The sequence below is a fragment of the Pseudonaja textilis genome, chromosome 18 (assembly GCF_049901715.1).
Source record: "Pseudonaja textilis isolate UNSWEBS1 chromosome 18, rPseTex1.2, whole genome shotgun sequence".
Classification (NCBI taxonomy): domain Eukaryota; kingdom Metazoa; phylum Chordata; class Lepidosauria; order Squamata; family Elapidae; genus Pseudonaja; species Pseudonaja textilis.
In genome coordinates this window covers 6,514,759-6,539,886 of record NC_142007.1, presented here as the reverse complement: position 1 = coordinate 6,539,886, position 25,128 = coordinate 6,514,759, and the positions used below count along the sequence as shown (strand labels likewise).

Below are 25,128 nucleotides of genomic sequence, written 5' to 3'. Positions count from 1 at the left end.
CTCCTGCTCTGTTATTTGTCATGTTTGGTTCCTTGACACCTTTTGACTGGCGTTCTGTGCTTGGATGCGCTTGTGGGACACAGGAGGGCGAAAACCGCCAACCATAAATATAGGAGTAAACGTATTTATTAAGGTGCCGTATCAGACGCTCCTCTGTGTAGCCCAGCCTTGTTGACTCTGCTTGGCAAACAGCTCTGCAGTTTTTTTCCCCTGGCCCTTGTCCTCAGTAACGGGGGCTCTGGGGCCAGCAAAGCGACGCGTTTCCCCCCCAGCTCCCTCCGCCTGTCAGCCCAGGTGTCAAACTCTCCCAGATTTGACTGGGGAGAGATATGGTTTGCAAGCCGCCAGCCTCTAATGGCAAATTTCTGAACCTCCCCTGTGTAAGGAGTCCACATTTAAAGCACCCCAAAGCCCCTCGGCAACCCATCAGCCCGCCCAGGAGGATAGCATGGGTGGTAGGGTGGTCTTTCTTTTAGGAGCCCCTCCGTTTCCCCTACCGCGTTGGGTGGATTTGGGGTAATTTTTTCCCCTGCTCCTTCTTTGACATGTGTGAATGGGGCGGGAAGGACGGGGCTCCAATTCAACACCCGGAACCGGATGGCCCAACCGAGCGGAGAGAAGAGCTCACTCCAAAATTTCGGAAGTGCCCTCAGCAGATGGCTTTCCCGTTGCTTTCTTGTCCAGCTGTTCCCCAAATCAGATCTGCGGTTCTGGATGCCCGCTGTGCCCTGAGAAGTGCCCATTTCCTTCAAAAAAAAAAAGCCAGTTTTTCAGCCGGTCTCAAAATAATTTTATTTCAGATTCCTCCTTCCCCTGAATTTCAATGTTTTAAAAGTTATGCAAACAAAGAGGGGGGAAAAAAATCAATTTAGAGTTTCCTTTTTTTTTTTTTTTAACGGGAGAGCAAACTCACAAAGATCTCTCTCCCACGGTTGCCTGTGTTCCTGCCGGTCGATCTGGGAGCTTTTTTTTTTGGCAAAAAGAAGACCTTCTATCCCTCAAAGATGAAGAAGCTGCTTTGCCTGATGCCTTTCTCTGCCTGGAAGCAGAAAATCTCCCTGTGCTCTTAAGACTTTGCCCTGCCCAAAGTGGCAGGGAGAGGCGAAGGTCCTGTCCTTGCAGAGAGCAAAAAGGCTGCCTCCCAACTACGTTTCTTCCTGGCCCAAGAGAAAGACCGGAAGAGCTGTGAGAACCCAACCGACGGTGACTGGAGCCCAGCATTGGTGCTCTGAGGCCACCAGAGTCTCCTGGAGAAGTTCAGAGGTGACCAGAGAGGACCAGAGATGACCAAGAGAGGACCTGCCTCCCCACCTCTTCCCTTTCCATGCACGGCCACTAAAGGCAAATCTCTGCCCATCTGTCATGGCTTCCCAAGCTGGGGAGAGGAAAAGAGAGACTTTCCATGGTGTCTCCTGGAAATGACTTCTATGGAGTTAAGGACCAGTTAAGGGACAGTGGGTGTCCTTTGGTTGCCCTGAACCTACAGCCCATGAGAAGCAAATGAAAAAGACAAGGAATTGCTCAAGGTATGAAGAGCCAGAGAGGGTCTGGCTTCCAGGTGGACATTCACTGTCAAGACTTGTCTGACTTCTATCTAGCCCCGTTTTGTGAAGGGCAGTGCCCCCCTCCAGTTCTCCTCTCCTTCCCCCACTCAGCCTTCTGCACCAGGAGGGGCAGAGTTCATAATGGGCTCCCTTTCACCAGGAGTAGGCAATCTGCGGCTCTGGAGCCGCATGTGGCTCTTTACAGCTCCCTGTTGTCTGATCCCAACCACTGTCTGACCCCTTCCCTCCCTGTCACTCCCCCCACTGTCCTGAGAAGGGGGAGGCATGGGATGGAGACTCGCTCCATATTCCAGAGCAGGCAGTGGCCGGGTGGGAGTGAGTGAGGTCGAGTTGACCACCCACCTCCCAGTCACACCGGTTGTTAAATTATTGGCTCCCGGTGTTTTCTGTGGGAAACGGATCCAAATGGCTCTGTTGAGTGTTTGAGGTTGCAGACCCCTGCCCCACACTGTAGTGATTTACACCTGCAGCCCTTATAACCAGTCCCCCTCCCACGCAACCCCAGGGTGGAGTTTGCTGTCTACCTCTCAAGCTAAGCCAAATTTTTGCTTAACTCTCAAGCTAAGTCAAATTTTTACCTTTAACTGGTGTTTGTTGAATAAGCTGCGTACAGTAACTGGGTTTGTACATTGGGCTAATCCGCAAGCCAAGGCTTTTACAAACCACAGTGCGCCACAGGGGCAGCGTTCACGTCGGTGCCTACCTACCCTGGCTTATTACGGTGGCACCCATTGCCAGCTCCTGGCTTCATTTAATCCCTTCCCTTGCGGCAGAGTTCTCTGTTTTCCAGACTTTCATTTGCTTAAGTCACAATTCTTAGCGATGGGATGTGGGGTGTGCAGAGGGAATGAAAAGGGTGACATGTTTTAAAGACTTTGGAATTGATACGAAGGGACATCCTGTTCCAACTGTTGGCAGCAGAAAAACTTGGACTCGATGGGGTGGAGACATGGAGGTTTTATGAGTTTGGGTAATATATGGGCTTCGTACCCTGAATCACCCCTGCCTGGGGTGTCCTGTGACTTCCTCCCTTGGGGGGCTTGGAGGAAGCACTTGGAAGCTGCTTGGAAATTATTTCGGGCTCAAATTAAGACGCGGCCGATGTGGACAGAGGTGGATTGCCTGTTGAGTTCCTGGTCCAATGGAACAAACCCTTCTCTTTAAGAGGGGTGGTGGTGCTTTTTCAGCTGCTCCGATCGGCACCAATCCAGAATCCATGGGCCGTTCTGTTCCAGAACACAGCAGTTCCTTGGGGTGTAAGAGGCCGAGCCGTCCAATGTGGTTTCCCCTCCACGAAGCCAGAAACCCCTCGAGGGAAGTTTGAGGCTGAAAACCTCAAAACAGGCACAAAACAACACAAAAAAAGCCCCCCCAAAAACCTCAACCCGGAAAGTCTGAAGAACTGAGCCTTTAGAACAAAACTCGGAGAAGGAGGACGGAGAAGATGGCCGAAATCAGAGGGACGGATCCGGACCGGCTGCTTGGCGTGCCCGAGTGGCAGTGCGCCGGGTTCTCACCGATGCAGGCGGCGTAGGCCATCACGTGCGGGATGTAGTTCTGCTCGTGGACCCCGTGGAGGAGGTGAGCCATGGGACCCTTGGCAAAGACGGCTACGTCCTCGCCTCCGTGCGTTTCCATGCGCAGCGGCACGGCTGACTGTGCTTGGTAGTTGGCATCGGCTGCAGAGAGAGAGAGGGAAGGTGAGTGCCCGAGAGGAGGGAGGGAGGGAGGGAGGGAGGAGCAAGACGAAGGGAGGGAGGATATGGAGCCGGTGCCCTTCGGTCTTCGGAGATCAGTCAAGGGAGAAGAGATGCTCTGGCAAACTCTTGGAGCAAAGGTCTTCACGCTTGGCAAGCTTAAGACTTGTGGACTTCAACTCCCAGAATCCCCGAGCTAACATGACTGGAGGAGGAATTCTGGGAGTTGAAGTCCACAAGCCTTAAAGCTGTCAAGTTTGAAGACCCCTACCTTGGAGGGACAAGCACCAGGGCTGATCCAGGGGTCCCAAAGCAGGGAGAAATCTGGCCTGGCCTGGCCAAAGAGCCATTGTAGATGTCCCTTTGGAAATGGAACAGGGTCTCGCTAATTCCCCCATTCGCTGGAAGGAAGAGGGGGAACCATTGATTGGTACTCACTGAAATTGACCGCAGTGATGTTCTCTCTCTCTCCCGCTATCACTTTGTACCCGGGACCGTTCCCGTACAGGATGGAAGTGAACGGCTTCTTGTCCATGTCGCTCTGCATCGGGGCCAGCCCTAGAGAAAGAGGAAGCCATCTTTACCAAGGCTTCTCCCATAACCTATTTGAAGCCTTTCTCTATATGGACACGAAAAGATCGCTCCCGGCATTAAGTGGAGCCAGAATTTACTTCCCAGGCCCCTTTCGCCCAGGGAAGGAGGGAGACCCAGTGTTATGGGACCAGCTGGCACCAAGTGGACATGACCCACAAGTTGGGCTGTCCCCCAGGGAACTGCACCCTCTGCCGTCCAAGGGGCATTTCGCTGACCAAGGATTCCAGCATTGACACAGGGCGTCAGTGGACGGAGACGCCACATACCGAAAATGGAGTTGCCACGGGTTGTGTAGCCCCCAAAAGTGAACACGTGGGAGTGGTCTGCGGTCACCACCGTCAGGGTGTCTTCGGAAGAGGTCAGGATGCCAGCCTCGCCAATGGCCCGGTCCATCTCCACCACCTCGTGCAGGGCCTGCTTGGCCTTCCCTTCATGGTGCCCGTGGTCAATCCTGCCACCTTCAGAGAACGGAGAGGGTGATCTCCCAGCGTGGTTCCCCAATCCCCTCCAGCCCTCTTTGGTCTCTTCCTGCCCCCCTGCCCCAGCACCTATGGTGCCCCCCCTTCCCGTGGCTCACCCTCGACCAGGAGGAAGAATCCGTGGGGGTTCTTCTGGAGAATTCGGATCGCCACCATCACCATTTCGGTCAAGGAAGGGTCGGTTTGGTTGTTCCTGTTCAGCTCATACGTCATGTCGATGGGCTCGAAGAGACCTGCAGAAAAGAGGGACTTGGCAAGAGCTGCCCAGAAGATGCCATGCCGGCACCCACCCCTTTTAAATCCTGAGTCTAGCCACGTCTCCCAGAGTTTAAAGAAGATTTTACTGGGAGTGGCTATGTCGGCGTTACTTGGAGGTAGCCGACTCTGAGACACATTATTCATTTCACCCTTGATCCTGGTCTTCCCCCCACCCGATGTATATTCTCCAATGGGACACATCCATAGCCATGAGTCAACAATCATGCTCTCCAGTAATAATCTTGCGTGCCAGAAGCTTCAGTCGCCTAGAATTATCTAAGGAATGCACTGCTTCCCCTATTCCCTTTCTGCTGGCAACTCTAAAAGACCAGAGGAATATTTTTGAGTTGATAGCCACCCAGGCAACTGAGGGGGGTGGGGGTTTTTTCCACCAGGACCCTTCAGCTGCTGTTTTTCAGCGACTTGCTGTCCTGAGGATGCGCTGCTGTGTGCACAGCTGTATAATCCACACTATAACGGACATTAATACGATTGAGCGAGTCCAGAGGTATTTCCCGAGAAATACTCCTCTGCTCGCAATAGAATCCCGTAGGCTACCAGGCTTGATATTTTGGACCTGGACAACCTAGAACTACGGTGCCTACAGTCTGACCTCAGCTTAGTACACAAAATTGTCTGCTACAACATCCTGCCTGTCAACGACCACTTCAGCTTCAACTGGAAATAACACACGGGCAAGCAATAGATACAAACTCAAAGTAAACCGCTCCAAACTCAATTGCAGAAAATACAACTTCAGCAACAGAATGGTCAGTGCCTGGAATGCACTACCTGACTCTGTTGTTACATCCTCTAACTCCCCCTCCTTTAACCTCAAAACTAACCACTATTGACCTCACTCCATTCCTCAGAGGTCTGTAAGGGGGCGTGCGTAAGTGCGCCAGCGTGCCTACCGTCCCTGTCCTACTGTTCCCATTTATTCATACTCCTCTATTATGTATATACTTATACCCGTTTATACTTAAATGTTTATACATTATGTTCATACTTATACTTGTTTTCTCCTACATGCTTGACAAACAAAACAAAACAAAACAAACAAATGTTCTGGCTGCTCCTGTGAGGGTCTCCAGCCTTGCTCCTTGCCAAGGTGCCAACCCTCAGCTGCCTGTCCTTCTCCGAAGCCCCCCAGCGCCCCTCCTTGCAAGAGGAAACGCTCACACGGAGAGTAGAACTTTGTAGCCATTAATTATCCCAAAGGCAAAGAACGGACCGGCAGAAAAGATCGTTATCCCCTTCACCCATTCAACGAAAATGGGGGAGCAAGCGAGGCGGCTTCTCGGGCCTTTGAATTGCCTACAAATTCATCCCACGCTGGAGGGCGAATGACACGCCCAAATCCTTACTTCTTTCCCCCCCCCGCCCCCCCTAATTTTATCCATTTGGGCTTGGAGAGGGAGCGTTGTCCTTTGCTCGTGTGACGGACATCCGGCACTGGGATAAATTCAGTGCCAAGACTGGCCAAGCGAGTCGTGTCAAGAGAGGTCAATCCGGAGGCCGTAGGGGCTCTTGGGGGGAGGGGGGGTCTCTGCTAAAGGGGGCCAGGACCCCGAGAGTCCACCTGAGCTCCCACCCATCTGCCCAACTCACCCAAAAGATAGTCGACTTTCGCTGGGTTCAGCTCCATCAGCCCTGCCCGGTTCCATAGATAGAGGGCGTTCTGGGAGAAGAGGAGAGGAGGGCTGCTCAGCCGAAGGGTATTTTAGAAGCGGGATCTCTGCCCCTTCCCTGACTCCAAGGATGGCCAGGGCAGCTGACAAAGGGGGTTGTGGCTCAGGCCGAAGAGAGGAGGAGGAGGAGGAAGGGGGAAGAAGAGGAAGAAGAAGAATAAGAAGAAGAAGAAGAAGAGGAGGAGGAGGAGGAGGAGGAGGATCTGATGCCCAGGAGGAACCTCAACTAGACTTCGCCCGGGGCAAGCCACCTCCTCTCTTCCCAGCCCCTACCTCCGTGATGGTGATCAGAAACCGCTTTGCTGAACTGGCCAGCTTTGCCTCCTCACCTTGTCTTTGGGCTTGGCGTCCTGCCAGCCACTCTTGGACCAGATTCCTGTTGTCCAGCCGGGTCCCCTTGTACTTCTCCTCCTCCGGGTACTCCACATCGCTCGTGTTCTTGGGGAACATGTATTTCCGGCCTCCTCCCATGATGACCTGAGTGGAGGAGACGAGAGGGTAGCTGGCGGCCAAGTGCCCAGGCCAGTCAAGGCAGACCCCTTCCCCACCAAGAGAGAGAGAGAGAGAGAGAGAGACCCTCGGGGCCGGGGGCACAGCGTCATGGAGGGGAGAGAGGACGGCCAGAGACAAGGGGACGCAGAGGCTTCCCTGTGATGGCACAGCAAGGCCTCCATCACCTCTGATGTTGGCCCGGCCAGACCGCTTACCCAGCCGGGGATTTGGCAGAAGCTGCAGGAAAGAGTCCAAGAGCAATTTGAGGCAACCGAAACGCTGCCCAAGGGCTGGGTTGGCGCCTTCAGGCTCCTTTCCCAAACGAAGAGGATTTTAATTCAGCTGGGCAGGCATCTGAGGCGGCCTTGATGGAAAACCTATTTATTTGACCACAATCCCTTTCTACTGGCTGTTCCAGTCTCCTCTTCGGATTTAGGGCCTTAGAAGGTGAATCACGAAACTGCAGCAGCAGCAGCAGCAGCGAAATAATCATAATAATTACACACCGAAAGATCTATATTAAATAGAATTGGCTGCCTAAGGTATAATTATTTCCAGCCTCGGAACAAAGTTAAAATTATATATTAAGGGGAAAAAAAAGCCCCTATTAAGCTACTTAAATGACAGATTTAGTTCTCCTTTTCTCCGGAAGGATTTGTTTTCAAACGGAAAGACGCACCTATTTATTTACCCCAGAAAAATGTGGTGCCCGATGCCAGGGGAGCTGACGTTGGCACCGGTGCAGGCACGGCCATTGGCCAGCCGGCCTCAACCCACAGGGCAGCTGCACGGTAGACTCGAGGGGCACCTGGTGCCAAGGGCTCTGTGGAGAAGAATTGCAGCACCTGGAAACAGCTGGGATGGCCAGATGTGCGCCATGGCTGAGCCAAGCCTTGGGACGGGAAGGTAGCTCCTCCGGGGCCTCCTGGCCTCTCTCCTGGCAAGGCCGCCTTCCCACGCCGGCCAAGGGTTTCATAACCAGTGCAAGAAGTGAGACTTCTGCTCATGGGAAGGAGACAGATTCTGGGAACGGCCCTCAACCAGGAACCGGCCTCTGTTATATACTAGTCATTCTGGCTCTAGGGGTGGTGCTCATCTCCGTCACAAAGCCGAAGAGCCAGCGCTGTCCGAAGACGTCTCCGTGGTCATGTGGCCGGCATGACTCAAGGCGCACGGAGTGCTGTTCCCTTCCCACCAAAGGGGTCCCTATTTTTCTACTTGCATTTTTTTTTTAACATGCTTTCGAACTGCTAGGTTGGCAGAAGCTGGGACAAGGAACGGGAGCTCGCTTCGTTCCGCGGCGCTAAGGTGTGGATTGATGCACCGAGGCAGCCCTCAACCTGCTTCCTGCCCCTGATGGTTGGTCGTTTTATGGAATCCAGATGTTCTTTGGGGCCTGCCAGCTGCAGGGATCAGCCAAGCAACTTTTCCTCTCCTGGGGTGTGTGTGTGTGTGTCTGTGTGTGAGGGCAACCTTCCTTGAAACGAAGGAAGCCGTTTGGAAACACAAAGGCGCAGGGCTCCTACTGAGACACCCCCAATGCCACGAAGTACCGCTTGGTTCCTCTTGCAACGTGCCATCTGCCCCAGTAAAGCGAGGAAGAAGGGCCGTCGGTGCTGTGTCCCCTCTCTGAACCTGGCAGGCCTTCCTGGGAAAGCTGCGTTCAGGCTGGGACGTTTGTCCTGCCCTTAATGACCTCTTGAGACTCCTGTTTCTGCTGAACCCAGCCCTGGTCCACTTCTTGGGAAATCAGTGGACACCCTAGATAGGTCCTCAGTTCCAAAGAACATCCCTTTTTGGAAGTGATGTCCTTCCAAACATCACAGGAAGAAGCTCTTGCCAGCTTGGAGACTGGAAAAAAACTGGCTTCAAAATCCCCTGTTTAAAAAATAAAAAACATTGTTCTGAACCTCAGGATGAGAGCAGGATGAGATCTCTGGAGTGCACACCAATGCACTCAAACAGGGAGATATTGTGCCAGTTGTCTACTTTGGCTGGAGACAATAAGATTTCATTTCAGGCACATTTGAAACTCATTAAAGTTAACAACCGTTGCCAGTCACAAAAGCTTGTTTTAATAATGGTTTTATGCAATAAGTTCAGGTTTCATCACATGCGGAAAAAAATTTATGCAGTGGATTAAAGGCTGAGGTCCTTAATGGTTTTTGCACATTGTTCGTATGTTTAGACTCCAAACTTTAGAGGATGCTGCCTTTTTCAAGGATGGCCGAAGGTGATTTGCTGATTCTTCGGTGAACTTCAGATTTTTTTTTTTCTCTTCCTTCTTCCCTTTTCTCTGGGCTAGGAAGCGTGCTTGAATCAAAATTATCTGGGCTAGGAGGAATCGAAAGGAAGAAAATCCGAGCTGCCATCACGCCTCATGATTTAAACCACCAGCAGCAGAATCAAAGGCGAAGAATTACTCATGCTGAGATGGGGAAAGGTCATAAATCCAGAGGAGGGGGATTTTTTCCAGGAACACCCGTGTTCTTACTTCATTGCCAGAGATGGCTTTCCAAACCATTAATAAGCAATTTTGCAACCTGTAATTGAGAGTGTTTTTCCTTTAAAAAAAACAAACAAAAGCCAAGCTTTTGTTAATGTATGTGGTTTGCCTCATGCTCATATATCAACTCCGTGTTTATAATAGAGTTGGAGAATTGAAAAGCCCAGAGTTGGACTGGACAAAGCAGCGCAAAGAAAGGAGAAGAGACCAACAGGAGGATAGTGCTGTCCCATCCCCCCCCCAATGGGGAGGGGGTGTTCTGGCCATGGGAACTATCCACGGCTGCCAAGATGACTCAGCCCTCTTCATTCTGCCTCTTCCTTTGCCAATTTTCTTTCCTCACCAGTCAGCCTTGACTGGACTGGAGGACTTTTAATTTTCAAGGAATTTAAGGAGTTGCACTTCAACTTGAGGCAGTTCTGAAGACAGGGAACCAAGCTTCCTGTCTTCTCAAGAAAGCGAGCCAAGCTTCTTGTACTGGGAGTGCTCTTCGCTCAACTGAAGTCTCCTTGTGGGTCATCAAGAGGCAGGTGTCCCTCCCTCCTTGTAAACCTCTTTCCCACGCTTCCTTTCATCACCCCAGGGGCCGGCTTGCCTTGTGGAGGACAGCCATCTCAGTTCCGAGCCTCAATTGAAGACGCCCATCTTAGAAGGAGGAAGGGAACTCTGTCGAAATGATGGCCCAGAAAGGTTCTTGGCCGTGATCCAAGAGACAAGGATGCACATCCTCCCTTAAAACAGACCAGTGGGTACATTCTTTGGAGAGATGGCTTGACCAGGGGTGGTATTCTACCGGTTCAGCTCGGTTCGGCGGAACTGGTAGCTCCGAGGATTATCTGTGAATGAACCTGTTGTCTCTGACTATCAGCTGCTGGGCCTTCCCGCTGGCCCCGGCTCCGTTCTGACCTTTATTTCCTGGTTTTGAAGCTCAGCTGCTTTGCGCGGCACAGCAGATTGTCGCACGGCAGCTGTTGAAGACACCGGGAGAGTACAGAAGGTCAGAAGCAAACCCTCTGCAGCGTGCAAAGCGTGCATTTGGTGCACGGGCACAAGCGCAAAGCGCACCCACCAAGCCACGCACACCGAACCGGTGGGGGAAAAAAAATTTGAATGCCACCACTGGGCTTGACTGGTGAAAAGTGGGCAGATGGAGGCCAACCAAGACCAGGATTTGGAAAGGAGGCGGAGAAGGAGGAAAATCCAGCTTAGACGACCAGAAGTCGTCGGGTGGAACTGAGATCCAGCGTTTCACTCCCTGGGTTTGTTGTTGTTTGTTTTGCTTGGCAGAAGATCAACAGGTGACGGGGAGCCTCCATCCCATTCCCAGGTCTTGGGTTCAAAAGGCAGCAAAGCGGGCCCAGGCCCCGATCCTGAAGGGGCTTCTTGATCTGCTCACCATCCTTGCTCCTGGTTGGAAACCCGACGTAGAGAAAGGAGGGACCTCCCATGGCTCAAACGGGTGGGAACACCTGACTCATCGCCCGTCTCCTTTTACCTGGACGGATCCTGAGGGTCTCCCTGGGTGGAGCCTTCATCCAGGGAGCCACCCAAGGAGGAGAAACGGCACTTTGGACCTACCCAGAGTCTACGGCTGCTCTCTTGCAGCTCCCCTCCCCTGACCGGTTTCTCCGGCCTCTCCCTTGGGACTCACCTCGATGTCCGGGATGTTTTCAAACAGCTGGTGAGCAATGTCTTTGCATCCTTGCTGAAGCGCTTCGGGGGGCATCTCGTTGTCCGAATACCAGTCCCGGTCGGCCGAGTGCGCGTATGCAGCACTCGGTGTGGCGTGGTTGACACGGGTGGTGGTGACAATGCCCACAGATTTGCCTGCCACCGGAGGAAGAAAAGGTACATTAATCACTGCCACCAAGGGGGGTGGGGGTATTGGGTCTCCTGGGCACAAAAGCCCGCCTGGGCATAGTGCCAGTGCTTTCCTTGGCTACTCGGCTAAATCAACTACTTCTCTGCGAAGGGTTCAGCCTTTCTCAAAGTTTATCAACTTGGCTGAACTGTTGGTTTTCTAAAAAAATTCTTAGCTAAACTTTGTCCTGTCTCTCTCCGCTGCACTCCACGCCCATGGAAAGAACAATGGGGCCCTATCCTCCGCTTACTCTCCCCTCCACTCTCCCACCCACTCACCCCCTGCCTGTGGAAGCTGGAGTGGGGGCGGAAAAACCCCTGACATTTATTGTGGTTACTGATTTTGAGTCTCCATTAAATTAAACCCTGAAGTAGAACAGCTGTGCACAACCCGGGCAGTGGGCAGTTGTCTAACCTTTGAATGCCAGTTAGTTAATAAGTCCCTGATGGCCGTTTAACTAAAGATTTAATGTTTATCTCGCCTCTGAAATTTGGCTGTTTAGAGGGCACAGAATCCTATTGAAAAAGGATTTTAAAAAACGACCAAACAAAAGCAGTGACCGAAATATTCCTGGCTGCTTTACCAGAAAGGAAAGTGAGAGCTTTCCTCGTTCGCTTTTCGTGGCCTTGAGGAATTTCCATGGTCCAGGCAGCCATGATATCGGCAGCTTGCTGGTCTGTGGCTTAGCGTCCTGTGGACCCCTCCCCACGGTTAACAGACCGCGGTTGTCGTGCCTTAATGCCGCGCGTTAGGGCATCCAGGGGTGGCTTATTCAGCAAGCGCATTATTATTTTTTTTAGCAACAGGTGAGCCTTTGCTGTTTTCACTCCAGCATCGGAGGCGCTAAATGTTCTCCCGGGCGTATGATCTATTTTCTGCAAATCTTAACGCTTAGTTGGGGGGAAAAAAGGCCCCCTTCCTGATTTCATTTTATCGAACGCCTCCAAAGGTACCTGTGCATACCAGAAGAGAAGCCTCTATCACCAGCCCCGTGAAGCAATTCCTCTGAAAAAAATCTCATGGCTAGGAATACATTAATTTCCTTCCCTGCTCAGCTGGGGTGTACCATTCACCCGTGTGGATTTCATGGGCCTCTCAGCGTATATAATGCCCCTCGTGCTCATCCTTGGTCACTTCCCTTTGGACAATTACTTCCTTTCCAGCCTTTACTGGAAGCTATTAAACAACAGCCTTTCCGACTCCGGCTGCTAATCTGGGATTCTCCTGGCTACCCTAAAAGTCTCCCCGCTATTTTCACTGCTTCTTCAATCATGGTCGTCCTTTCCGATCCTGACGCCCGATTGGTTTCCTCTTGCAAAGCTTGGGTCTCTTCACTTCAGAGTTAGATGGTGGTTAACCACAGGAACAGCCTTGAGAACAGAGAGCTGCAGGCCAGGGAGCTGAGTGTGGAAGAGCTGAGACAAGCGTGCAGAAGCACCTGTTCCTCTTGTGGGCTGGGATTTCCCCACCTTTCCCCAGCGAGGCGGTGGGGTTGAACCTCAGCCCTTCCTTGTCCAGGGCCACTTCCGCCAACAGGGGACGGATCCACCGCGCAGCTCAGATGCCACCAAGCAAGGGTGCAAGGTCACGTACCACACATCCCAGTCCCATGTTCCGTGCCATCCTCCTCACCCCTCTAGAGGAAGGTCAAGTTTTCTATCCTTCCTTTCAGTTTCTGGACCCATTCTAGAGTCCGTTTCCCAATTTACGAGAAACCTTGCAAGTTGGGCGCTCTGGAATTTCAAGGGGCAGCCAAGGCTGCTCACAGGCCAGACCAAGTCTCTTCCGCCATCTGTCTGCCGGTATCCTTCACCATCTGGTGCTCTCCAACCGATTGGATTCTGGTTTGCCTAAACCACATTTCGCTACAAGCCAGCTGACAGAGAGAAGCGGACGTGATACTGAAACTGTGGGTGCCGACTTGGCTCTCAGTCCCTCCTGGGATGTCTGGACACAGGCATCCGCTTCCAAGCCCACTTTTATCAAACAAGGTTGGACCTTACGGTGCCAAAGGCATCGGGGCTGTTCAGGTACCCCCTTTGCCCCCCAAACCATCATCCACTCGCTTCTTTGCAGCCTTTTGTCATCTCCGGCTCTCTAGCTACAAAGCATGGGTTGTGTACGTGAAACCCTTTGCACAAAGCTCCTCCGTGCCTTAGCCTTACTTGCCACTTCTTGGCGATTTCCAAACACACCCGGGCAGGCGCTCCTTTGCACGGGGGGCTGGGGGGGGAAACATCTGCCAAAGATGGTTTATGGTCACCTTTAAGGAAGAGCCTTAAACCACGAGGCCTTTTTCACACCAGCGTCCAGCACGTTCTACAGACCCGTGAGAAGCACCTTGGGTCAGGAATACAAACACGATAGGGGCCAGTTTCCACATCCCGCTTCCTGCTCAGCTGGCAGCGCCACCTCATCTCGAGGAAAGACAAGCCCAGCAATTGCAAAAGCTAATTGTTTATCAGACACCTTTTTGGCTGCCAGCCACCTGGGAGCCTTCCGAGCACCGCCCAACGTCAAACTCTGAAGCCTTCGCACGACTTTTAAGTTCACGACTTTCCCAAGACCTCCCAACACACGTACTCCTCAAGGAGGGAGACCCCAGGCCACCCATCCCAGGCTGACCGCCGCCCACCTCACACCCACCTCGATTGCCTCACCTGCTGCTTTCGCCCACTTGAGTATGGAGGTCACTTCGTTGCCGGCTGTCGTGTTGCACTGGGACCGTGTCACGGCTGCGCTGACTCCCACGGTGCCTTCGTTGGCCTTCACACCACATAAGAAAGCGGTGGCGGTGCCCGCACTGTCCGGCACCTGCGCATTGGTGTTGTAGGTCTGCCAGAAAGAAAGAAAGAATTGTAAAATGGTAAGCGATTCACCCTGTAGGAGCCCTGCTGCTTCCCACCGTGGATGTACCCACAGCCTGGGGTGGGATTCAGCCGGTTCAGGAGAACCGGTAGTTCGGGTGATCAGTTAGCCCCACCCACCTGTCCCTCCCCTAGGTCAGTGGTCACCAACCAGTGGGTCTGGGACCGCTGGTCTGCGAGAAAATTTTGGTGGTCCACAGAGAAATGTCACCCCCCCCAAAGCAATTAATCCAGGCTACATGGGAACATAAGGCTGCGCTGCCCACATGGGAACACAAGGCTTGTATCGCTTGCATTGCGAACAACATGAGGTAGTGAGGGGAGGGGGGAAAGGGTGGAGGGGGTAATTTGCCCCAAGCGCCCCATGCGCCTCGCCTGGCCACCGGGCTGCTTCTTTCCACTTCTCTCTTCTTCTGCTTTTGGCTGCACACAAGGAAAGCAGCCAAAGTCTTTCTTTCTCTCCCCCAAACTCTGCCAGAAATGAGTCTTTGGGACCCTGCAAGGCCTCCTGCTCCAAGAAGCTGCGCCGGCATGACATGTCTCACAAAGACTCCTTTCTGGCGGAGTTTGGGGGAGAGACAGAAAGACTCCTGCTGCTTCTGCTGCTTTCCTTGCAAGAAGCCAAAAGTCTCTCTCTCTCTCTCTCCCTGAGAACAGAGCTGGAGACAGTATCCTGCAATCCCAAATAAAGAATGATGGATTGGTAGGAAAACAGGGTGGGGAATTTTCCTGCAGACTTTTTTGGGGGGGATTTTTCCAGGGTCTCTGATCCGCCGGATTTAAAATGATGAGGTTGGTGGTCCCTGAGGTCCAAATGGTTGGCGACCCCCTCCCCTACTCTGTCCTTTACTTCCATGTTTTGCAGCCCAGCTGATTCGCCCGGCACAGCAGATTGCCGCATGAATCAGCTGTTTTACGCACCAGTGCTGCAGCAGAAGGCAAGTTTGAGAGCTGAAAACGGGCGATTTTGAAACGCTGCGCGAACGCACAAGGCACACGTTTCGTGCATGTGCACGCAGAGCTTGCGCTCACTGAACCAGTTGTTACACCGGCTGAATCCCACCACTGTCAAAAGCCTTGGGGATACAGCTCTGGGTGCCAGCTTTATGGCTACCAACTTGGTTCCTAGCCTCTCCCCTCCTGAACCGCCATCAGCAAGTTTAATTTCTCTGATTGGGTGCAGCTCATTTCATTGCCCATTTAAGCTGGCTGCCTACACTTGCGAGCGAACGGCCGAGCTGCGAACATGTCTGAACTCAGGCCTAGAACCCGGTGTCCCAGAATTTGTAACAAAAGACTAATATTAATCTCCTCTCCATTCCTGTTGGTGGGACTTTTTGTGCGGACCAGAGGCATGAAGTTGGCAAGGCCGCGGTTGCACAACGTTCCTCCTTTTGAGCAAGCAAGCGTGGCTTGTCCATTGTGATAACTGCAGGTTTTAAATGTCTGCAGGGAAGGAAAGCAAAAATCGGAGGTGGGATGTTTGTCCGGGGAAGGAGGATTGTTCTACCTCTGCTCTCTTGTGGTTCCCTCCTGGTGAGCTTTGCCGAGTTCCATAATCCCATCCAAAAAAGGGGATTTTGAGCCATCAAGGGAAGTTGCGTGACTCTTCCCAGAGATCAGCTAGAGGCAGCCTGGTTGTGATCACTTAGGCAAGAAAACCCAAAAGTGCACCTATAGACTGGGTGAAACCAGGCTTGATAGCAGTAACTGTGCTAGAGGGACCTTGGAGTCTTAGTGGACAACCAGTTAATTATGAGCCAACAGTGTGTGGCAACAGCCAAAAAAACCATTGCAATCCTAAGTTGCATTAACAAAGGTATACAGTCAAGATCATGTGAGGTACTAATACCACTCTATAAAGCCTTAGTAACATCTAGAGTCCTGCATCCAGTTTTGGTCGCCACACTATAAAAAAGATGTCAAGACTCTGGAAAGAGTGCAGAGAAGAGCAACCAGGATGACTGGAGGCTAAAACATGAAGAACGGTTGCAGGAACTGGGCCTGGTTAGTCTAGGGAAGAGAAGAACCAGGGGAGACATGATATTTGAGGGGCTGCCCCAGAGAGGAGGAAGGGGTCAAGCTATTTTCCAAAGCACCTGAAGGCCAGACAAGGAATAATGGATGGAAACTGACCAAGGAGAGATTCAACCTGGAAATAAGGAGAAACTTTCTGACAGGGAGAACAATCAACCCGTGGAACAGAAGTTGCCTTTGGCAGTTGTGGGAGCTTCATCCCTGGAGGCTTTCCAGAAGAGACTGGACTGCCATTTGTCAGAAATGGGGTAGGGTCTCCTGCTTGGGTGGGGGGTTGGACTAGATGACCTGCAAGGTCCCTTCCAGCTCTATTAATCTCTTAAGCCTGCAGCCTTAGGTCTGGCTTCCCAGCCTCTCTCTCTCTCTCTCTCTCTCTCTCTCCTCTGAGGACCAGATTGTCATCTGCCCAAGCACCTGTTTTAGGAGACAAGAAGGGAGAAGGATAGAACTGGTACAACTATATGATTTGTTTTAGAATAAATTACTTAAAATATAGTTATCTCATAAAGGCATGATTGAATAAAAGTATAGTCAAATTTCTTTTTCTTTAACAATGATATGATGATATATAAGTTTGCATTGACAATAAGAGTTATTATATAAGGTAATTGTAATTGTGACTATGAAATGAATGCACAAAACTGATGAACCAACCGACTCACTGTTTGTATATAAATACGGGAGAGCTGATGTTTTTATGTTTTGTCTGTTTGTTTGTGTGTTAAAAAACAATAAAAATTTTATAAAAAAAAAAAGGGAGAAGGCTTGGAGAGGCTGTCACGGAACTAAGGTGTGATGTTTGGTCTTATAATGCAGACCAGCCAGCCTTCAGCATGTGATGGCAGAGGAACAGGTTCCTGGGTAGATTTGTGGGCGTGGGCCTTGTGCCCTTTTGCTGTGTGACACAGCGGCACCCTCCCCTCTTTGTCTACCAAGATGGCTTTTGTGTGTTTTGCGGGAAGCCGCCTTTGCTTCCTTCGGGCTGCAGAGGTTTGGCATCTTGTGCCCGGGTGCTTCCTGGTGATTTGCCTTCCTGTCCCCAAAACCACCCCTTGGCAGTCAGGTGTCTCTCTGGGTGTGCGTGGTTGTTTTCCACTTAGGGAAGTTAATCGCCTGCACCGTGACATGAGCTAACCTCGGGTTTCCCGCTGTCCTGTCAGCCTCTCCCTCTGGGCCGGGGTCCGTATGCGTCACCTGGAGCCTTGCCAGGTTTCCCCGGAACGAGTGAGGCGCGAGGTTTGCAATTCTTCCTCTTTTGGCTTCCTTAACTTCTCCACCCAGCCCTGAAGAAAGATTTCCTTACCTTAGACAGGGCCACAAACGGAAAGCGGTCCATTTCCAATAGGGTTTCTTCCCCAGTTCGTTGCTGCAGCTGTCCCTTCAGGATGCGAGCGGCCGTCACCGTGGAGATGCCCATCCCTGGCACACAGGAGAGCCTGGGTGAGTAGCTGACCCCAACAGTTCAAAGAGATCCCCCCACTCCGCTGTCCCTGGAGCTGCCTCAGTTTCCCCCATCCAGCCACGGCCAACAGGGCAGCCCGGGAGCCTCAGGGTCAGCCGAGAAACGCAGCCGTGACGTTCCTCGAGAACTTTTTAACTACCCAAATGTCCTCCATGCCAGTCTGCTTGGTTGGGGGTGGCATTCGCCCGACGGGCAATTCCGCGAGCTGCGTGGAAGGCTCTTTCTCAGCCCAGCCCACCTCATAGGGTGGTGGGGGAAAGAGGAGGAAGAACTACGCCCGTCGCCTCAAGTTATTTATAAAAAGCCAAAGGTAAAAGGTTCCCCTCGCATATCCGTGCCAGTCGTTTCCTGCTCTAGGGAGGGGCGGTGCTCATCTCCGTCACAAAGCCGAAGAGCCAGTGCCGTCTGAAGACGTCTCCATGGTCACGTGGCCGGCAGGACTACATGCCCGAAGGGCTCCCTATTTTTCCCTTCCCACCAAAGGGATCCCTATTTTTCTGCTGGCATTTTTTACGTGCTTTCGAACTGCTCGGTTGGCAGAAGCTGAGGCCAGGAACGGGTGCTCACTCCCTTACGCGGCGCTGGGGATTCAAGCTGCCAACTTTTCTGATCGACAAGCTCCGCGTCTTAGCCACTGAGCCACCCCGTCCCAAGTTATAAAAAATAAGCTGGTCAAAGAGGAGGAGAATTAGCGTGTCTTCTTCATTACCTTCCGTGCACAGCTCCCCAGTGAGTTGAACGAAGGGACGGCCGAGGGCGTTAGGGTTAGGGATCACCCTTCTCGGCCTGTGACCAAGGAGAATGGGGGAGACCCAGACCCCGCCCTCCTGCAGCACCCACCGTCTCCAAGGAAGAGGATGACGTTCTTGGCCACGTTGGTGTTCAGCTTTTGAAGGGTCAGCGCTCTCTTCAGTGTCTCCTGGGCCTGGAGCCTCCAGAACTTAGGGTCCTTCTCTTTCTCTGCATTAGGGAGGAGGAAGTGGGCAATAGCACCCCAATACCTGTGTCTCTGGTAAGATATATATACACACACGCTCACACACACACACACACCACATACACAGGGCTCCTGCTTAGCACTCTCTGTGGTGACCCGCCAGCAGCCAGCGGACTCGGACAGTGAGGAGGTTGGGGAGTCCTGGAGTCTGACGACGGCTCTGCATCAGAGGCAGAGATGGGGCCAGGGCCGTCCAACAGCTGCCTTCGGAGTCGGACATCAGTGGGGCAGAAGAACAGCTGGAGCCTGTTCCTAGTGTGAGCATGCACAGAGCTGCCAGGGGAAGGGAAGTTAAGGAACAAGGGTCGACTCGGGAGTAAAGGCTCAGGTGGACAGTGAATGGCCCCTCCCAAAGGGTATAAAGAAGAGCAAACGGGGAATGGTGCTTTCAGGAAACAATTCGTTGGTTTAATTAGCATGAAGATTTGCTTAATTCGTGTGAAGATTTGTTCGTGACTCTCAGGGACTCCTTGCCAAGTATTTTCTGCTACAGGGTTGCGCTTGGGAGCTATCGGCCTGGCAACTCTCCAAGCCTGATTAAGGTCTGTGGTTGCACTTCAACCTTGAAAGATGGTTTGCCGGGACTTTGCTGGATGTGAATGAGAGGAATTCACGGTAGACTAAATAAAAGGGGTTTTGTCGGGACGAGGAGCCTGCTTCGTGATTTGGGGAAGCCCAGGTCAGGACTCCCTCCTTCCCCACACCTGGCCGAGCATCCCGGCCAGCCTCCTGCCTTACCTGGGACCACGAAGGAGAGGTAGGCCTGTGCCAAGAAGGGGAGCAACAGCAGCAGGGGCTTCATCGTCAGGACTCGGGGAACCAGTTTCCCCAGCACAGCAAAAGTCCCTGGATCCTGCAAGAAGCACAGGGACACCCCCATCAGCCACAGAGCCAGCCGCAAGCGATCAGCGCCATCCCTTCAACATGACCTAGGAGTGTACGCCGGCAGCCCCCCAAAAGGGTAACACAATCCTTGGTTGTATAAACACGGAGGCACAGAATAAAAATCACATCGAAGTGTTAGTGCCCCATTAGAAATCCTTAGTAAGGCCACACCTGGAACGCCGCACCCAGTTTTGGTTACAAGATGTCGAGACTTTTAGGAAAAAGCGCAGAGAAGAGCAACTAAGAGAACGAAAGTCCTGGAGAACGAAACATGAACGGTTGCAGGATTTGGGTATCGCCAACCTAGAGAAAATAAGGACTAAGGGGGACATCGGAGCAGTATTCCAGTATTTGAGGGGCTGCCCCATCTCTGGTAATATTGATTTGCAAACTAGGGCATTCAAGACCTTTGCTGGACCAATACTTGAATACAGCTCTGCTGTCTGGAATCCACACTGTATATCAGACATAAATTGAGCGAGTCCAGAAGTATTTTACCAGAAGAGTACTACATTCTCCTGTTGACAGCAGAATACCTGACAGATTCTTGGCTGAGACAACCTTGAACTACGCCAGCTAAGATTGGACTTAAGCATAGTACATAAAGTCATATGTTACGTTACGACAACTTACCACTTAACGAATATTTCAGCTTTAACTGCAACAACACAAGAGCACACAACAGATATAAACTCAAAGTAAACCACTTCAAACTTGATTGCAGGAAGTGGTCAATGCCTGGAATTCACTACCTGGTTCTGTTGTCACCTGCTCAAGCTCCCAGTCCTGTACCCTCAAGCTGACCTCTGTTGACCTCACCCCATTCCTAAGAGGTCTGTGAGGGGCGGGCATAAGCGCACCATCTTTTAAGAAAGACTGGACAGCCAGTTGTCTGAAACGGGATGGGGGTCTCCTGATGGAGCAGGGGGTTGGACTAGAAGACCTCCAAGGTCCCTTCCAACTCTTAATTCCGATCGATGGCAATAGCCGCGGGGGCCGCAAGGGAAGCGTGGGCAGGCTTGTGGGACCTCGAGACTTTCAAGGAGAGATTGGACTGCCCCCTGTCAGAAATGGTGCAGGGTCTCGCTCTTGGGCGGGGAGGGTTGGACTAGATGACCTACAAGGTCCCTTCCGACTCTGTTCACCCGTTAAACCGTCACCTGATCTCCCTGCAGGAGAAAAAAATCACGCCTGTCTCCCTGCCTGCCTCTGCTGCTCCCCCCACCCCCACCCCCATCTGTAGCAGCAGAATTCCTTGGCGGGAGAAGATTGCAGGCCTGGGTGGGTGGGTGTCAGCCCCGCTCCTGCCCCGGGCTGTCTTGCGGTGTCACTCGGCTTCCTGTGTGTTGCCTCACGGGGAGCGTTTCCTTGAAGGGTGGAGCGGGAGGGGGGGTTGTTAGATGCTGCAACAGCCGCCTCCTGGGCAGCAATCTCGCTCCAGCCTCCGGGAAGAGGGCAGCCATTCATCCTCGTGCAAGCGTGCAAGCTTGGAGCTGGAGAAAGGGTGGCGGAACGGGGTGCATGTGTGTGTGTGTGTGTGTGTGTGTGTGTTTGTGCGCTTTAGAGCCTTTGGACCACCTCTCCTCTTTACCGGTAGACTTTTGAACTTATTTTTGGAGCCCATCGAAGAAGGGCGGATCTGGACAAGCTGAGAAGCCCATGGAGCTGTCCCTGTTTGCACGCCAGAGAGTTCGAAGTCGTAATCTGGAATGGAAATCTCTAAAAAAAATATTTTTTTTTAAAAAAAAACCAGTTCGTTCAGCCGCCTCCGTGTCCTCATCGTCAAGACGGCTGGACGGTTTGTCCAGCTCAAAAGAGACTCGAATTCCTTCTTGGTCCAAGATTCAAGAGTGATAAGGGGACTTGGCCTTTTGGCAAAGCAACGACTTCTCCAAGTTGCATCTTTGGGACGCGTTTGGGCTCTTAAGACCTGGCGGAGCCAACGCAAGGCCGAGCCAGTGCAGGCGAGAGGGCAAAAACAGGTGCCCCCAACTGGACGGAGAGCCGAGGGTGAGGCCTGGACAGCCTCGGTTGGAAGAACCGGCGCTCTAGGCAATTTTGGCCAGCTGGACCTCTGCAGATGCAGCCTCCCTTGAGGAAAACGTTCCAACGTAGTTCCACTCACCCAGCGCTTCCTCTCTCACAACCGCGTCCAATTTCTCCTCCTGCAAATCTCCTTTCGGTGCATCTGGCTGTCTCCAGAGGGGGGGGTCTTTCCCCACCGGGCTGCCCAAGGGAGAAGCAGCCTCTATCCCAGCCCCTTCCCTGCAAAAATCTTCTCCAGCGGGACTCCCGGGCTCCCCCACGAAGACACCTGCGTGTGGGGCAAAGCGGCTTTCCTCCCCTTCCACCTCACCCCCTGCCCCGCCCCGTAAGCCTCTCTTTGCTGCCACTAATTCTCTGGGATTATTCCCCTGAGCGCCGCTGAATCCATCAAATGCGCTTAAGAGAAGCCGGGAGCCTTTGGCAGGCAGGCAGGCCTGAAGCCAACTCCTTCCACCACCCACCCACCCTCCCCCGCCCCAGCAAAGAAAGAGCCGGAAGGAGGCCCCTTGGCCACTGGCGGGAGCAGCTGCTGCCTCTGCCTGTACGCAGCTTCAGAAAGAGGGCCGGGGGGGTGGGGGTCTTCTGCAAGGCTGAGGTGGAGATTTTGGAAAGAAAGCCTGCTCGCCATTCTGCCTGGCCGGGCTCCTTCGCCCTGGTTGCCCAAAGAGGCAGCCCGCAGCAGAGCCCCTCTCTCCCAGCCGGCGGCCTTCAAGACCTCCAGCTTGGGGTATTTTCCTGCAACAGGGAACAGGACAATCCTTTCCACCCCGTTCAACACAGAGGGAGCTGTGGTGGACACCTTGAAACCGACCCCCGCCCCTTCGCCGGACAGAGGCCGCCGGCAGAGGAAACCTCACGGCCCACGTGCCACCCTGTTGGAGAAGGAATGTCCGCCGTGCGTTTGGCACCTCTGCCTCCCTGTCCCGTTGCCCTCCCTGGCAAGGCGGCCTGTATGAGAGACCCACTCGGGGCAGGGCCGGTCCATTGGCGAAGGGAGCCCTTCTGAGAAAGTCCCCCAGCCATTGCTGTAGGCACGGAGCGACCCAGGCGGCCAGGGAGGGGGTATTCTCTCCGTTGGGGGGAACCAGGAGTCGAAAGAGCAAGGGAAATAAGCGGCCGGAGGAAGGCGGATTTAATGGGCCCCTTTGGCTGAGCTCTCTTTGCCCCGTGGTGGTGTCTCTCCTGTAATCCCTTTAGGGAGGGTCCTTTTTCTAGCTGGTGGGGAGTGGGAGGCAGAGGGGTTCTTGCTGCTCTGGGGGTGCGGCTGTAGCTCAGCTCCAGAGAGAGCCTGAGGTTTCCTTTTTGGCTTCCCGGCAACGCTCCCAGCCCACAAACGAGGCGCGACAGGCTGGCCTGGGACTGTGCATCGGGGAACCCCGCACTCTTGGCACGCTGGGATGAATCCGCCAACAGGTGTGGTGTCAGGGACTTGCCGCTCTTGTGAGTGGCATTTGGCAAGGCTGGGTAACCCGTCTTTGGGCAAACGGGCGAATCTCTCTCGGCTTCTTCCTGGGCGGGTGGGAGGGGGATCCACGGTGCCCCTTCTCGGCCCCCTCCCCTGCTCTCTCTTCCACCTTTCCTCAACCAGGTAAGACGTTGCTTTTAGGGTTTGCACACCTGCCCCACGCCTCCCTGCCGGCAGTGGCTGGCAGACTCCCCTTCCATGGGACACTCAATTCAGTCCCCCCCCCTCTCACCGCAGGGTGGGGTGGGGAGGGGAGGGGGGTTGGCCTGGATCAGCCAGGCAGTTTGTGGAGGACAAAATCCTCGCTGCCCGGCCAAGGGAGCCGCTGGCTGTGGCAAACTTGCCTGGTGTTGCCTGGCAGCCTTGCTACCTCTTGCCTGGCACTGACTCTGGATGCCAGCCATGGACAGCTCTGTCCCCAAAGCAACACCCCCCCAAAATAGCTGGGGCTTCTCTGGGGAGAGCAGAGTCCTCAGCTTGGGGGGGGAAGGAAAGGGGGTGTCCCAAGAGCCTCCCTTCCCTGACCCCAACTCAGCCTTGCCAAGGGATTCGGGGGAGCCCCGACCCCCAAATCTGACTAGCTATGCAGCTTGGGGGGGGGGGGTAGAAACAGCCCCGTTGCTTCCCACTCTCCTTTCTCCCTGTCCTGTTGGACCGTGGTCTTCCTCGCGAGGCCGGTGTGGGCGCGGGTGGCAACTTTTGGCGCCGCTGAGCCTCGTGGGAGGGGGGAGGGAGGTAAAGTAGGAAAAAAGGGGTCCCCTCCCCACGACGCACGCGAATCCCTTCCCCGGGGGTCGGGTGGGGGATGCGCTTCCTCGCGAGCCCGCCTGGTGCTGAGCCGCTTCGCCCTGGAAGCGGCTCATCGTTCGGTCTTGCGACGGCGGGAGGGAGCGAAGATCGTCGGGACGACGGGGAAGGGGAGGGGAGGAGGGCGATCGGGGGAGTCCTCGGCCTCACCTGCGTCTTCCTCCTGCGCTCCGGCCCCGTCTGACTCCCGGGCACGCTGCAGGGCCCGGCGGGGCTTTTAAAGCGAGAGGCGGCGGAGGGAGGAGGCGGGGAAGGGGGAGGGTACCGGCCCCCTCCCCCCTCTTGGCTCCCCGAGCCCGGAGAAAGCAACGCTGCCCTCTGCCGGCCGCCGCCTCTCCCTCTCTCCCCCCAACCCCGGCCGCGGAAGGGCGACGCTCCTGCCCTAAAGCAGCCCTTGGCCGGCGGGGCTCGCTGGGCGGCCGATGGGGCGAGGGGCCGCTGCGTGAGTCTCCTTCGGGGATCGCGACCCCTGCCCTCCCCGGCGGCCTTCCGCCGGGCACCCGGGCCGGTGCGCGCCTCCGACGGGATCGCCCCCTTCCCAAGACTTCGCTTTGGCTTGCGCGGAAGTTTTACCTGTCGAGGAAGAGGTTGGTTTTTGTTTTTTTCCCCGCGCCGCGGAACTAACGCGAGGCGCTCCTTCCCGAAAGGGGTGGCGGGGTGGGATGGGTGTGGGGGTTCCCTGATGGATTAGGATCCCGTGTGGGGCAAGAGGCTGGGCGTGACCCCTTCTTCGCCCGTGGCTGCTTCTTCTCCGCCCGGGGATCCTTTTTCCCGCATCCTAACCGATCCAGCGAGAGAGGAAGGACCTGGACCCGTCCCCTTCCCCACTCGACCGCTTGAGGATGCCGCGCGCGGCCCCGGGGGCGGGAGGGGGGGAGAGAATAACGGGCGGCGGTCGCGGTGCCTTCGCTTCCGCGGCGCAAAAGTGGCCGGGTGTCACGCTGCGCTCCTGCCGCCAGGGGGCAGCCTTGGCCAAGAAACGGGCCGGCCTTAGCAGAGGGACGGAGATGCTGCGCTCTCCGGCAAGCGGAACGGAGCGGCAGGCGGGCGCCGAGGGATGGTGGCCTTGGCCTGCCCGTCGGCCCCGGAGCCGGCCGAGATTCCGGGCCAATCGTTGGAAGTGGGGAGGGGGAGGGCGCCGCTAATCCCTGGTGGGCTTTTCTTGAAGCTCGGCGTTTCGTGGCTTCTTCTGTGGAGCCCAACGGGGGCACCTGGCTGGCACCTGGTGCCAAGGGGACCTGCGAGGACTTGGGGCTTCACCAGGATGGGGAAGTGCGGCAGGCAAAAGCGCCACCTTGGGCGTCCGCGGAAGCCTTCCTGGCGCCTTTTGCAAAGAACAACAACAACCACCCAAGAGTTGGGAAGGTGCCAGGCATTTCTGTGCCCAAGGCTGCAGGGCACACAGCCTCCCGGGCCGCT

The 25,128-nt window shown here is 54.2% G+C and overlaps 1 protein-coding gene across 1 annotated transcript; it reads right to left on the bottom strand.

The window, feature by feature from the left end:
- Nucleotides 1–766: 766 nt before the first annotated feature.
- ALPL (alkaline phosphatase, biomineralization associated) lies at nt 767–23,946 on the bottom strand. The gene is given in 13 exon segments (XM_087914793.1): nt 767–3,244; nt 3,701–3,820; nt 4,123–4,314; nt 4,434–4,568; nt 6,205–6,274; nt 6,614–6,643; nt 6,645–6,761; nt 10,934–11,109; nt 13,804–13,978; nt 17,351–17,466; nt 18,350–18,469; nt 19,245–19,359; nt 23,860–23,946. Coding segments are annotated over 12 exon segments (1,584 nt in total). The 5' UTR covers nt 19,309–19,359; nt 23,860–23,946; the 3' UTR covers nt 767–2,975.
- Between the last annotated feature and the right edge of the window lie 1,182 nt (nt 23,947–25,128).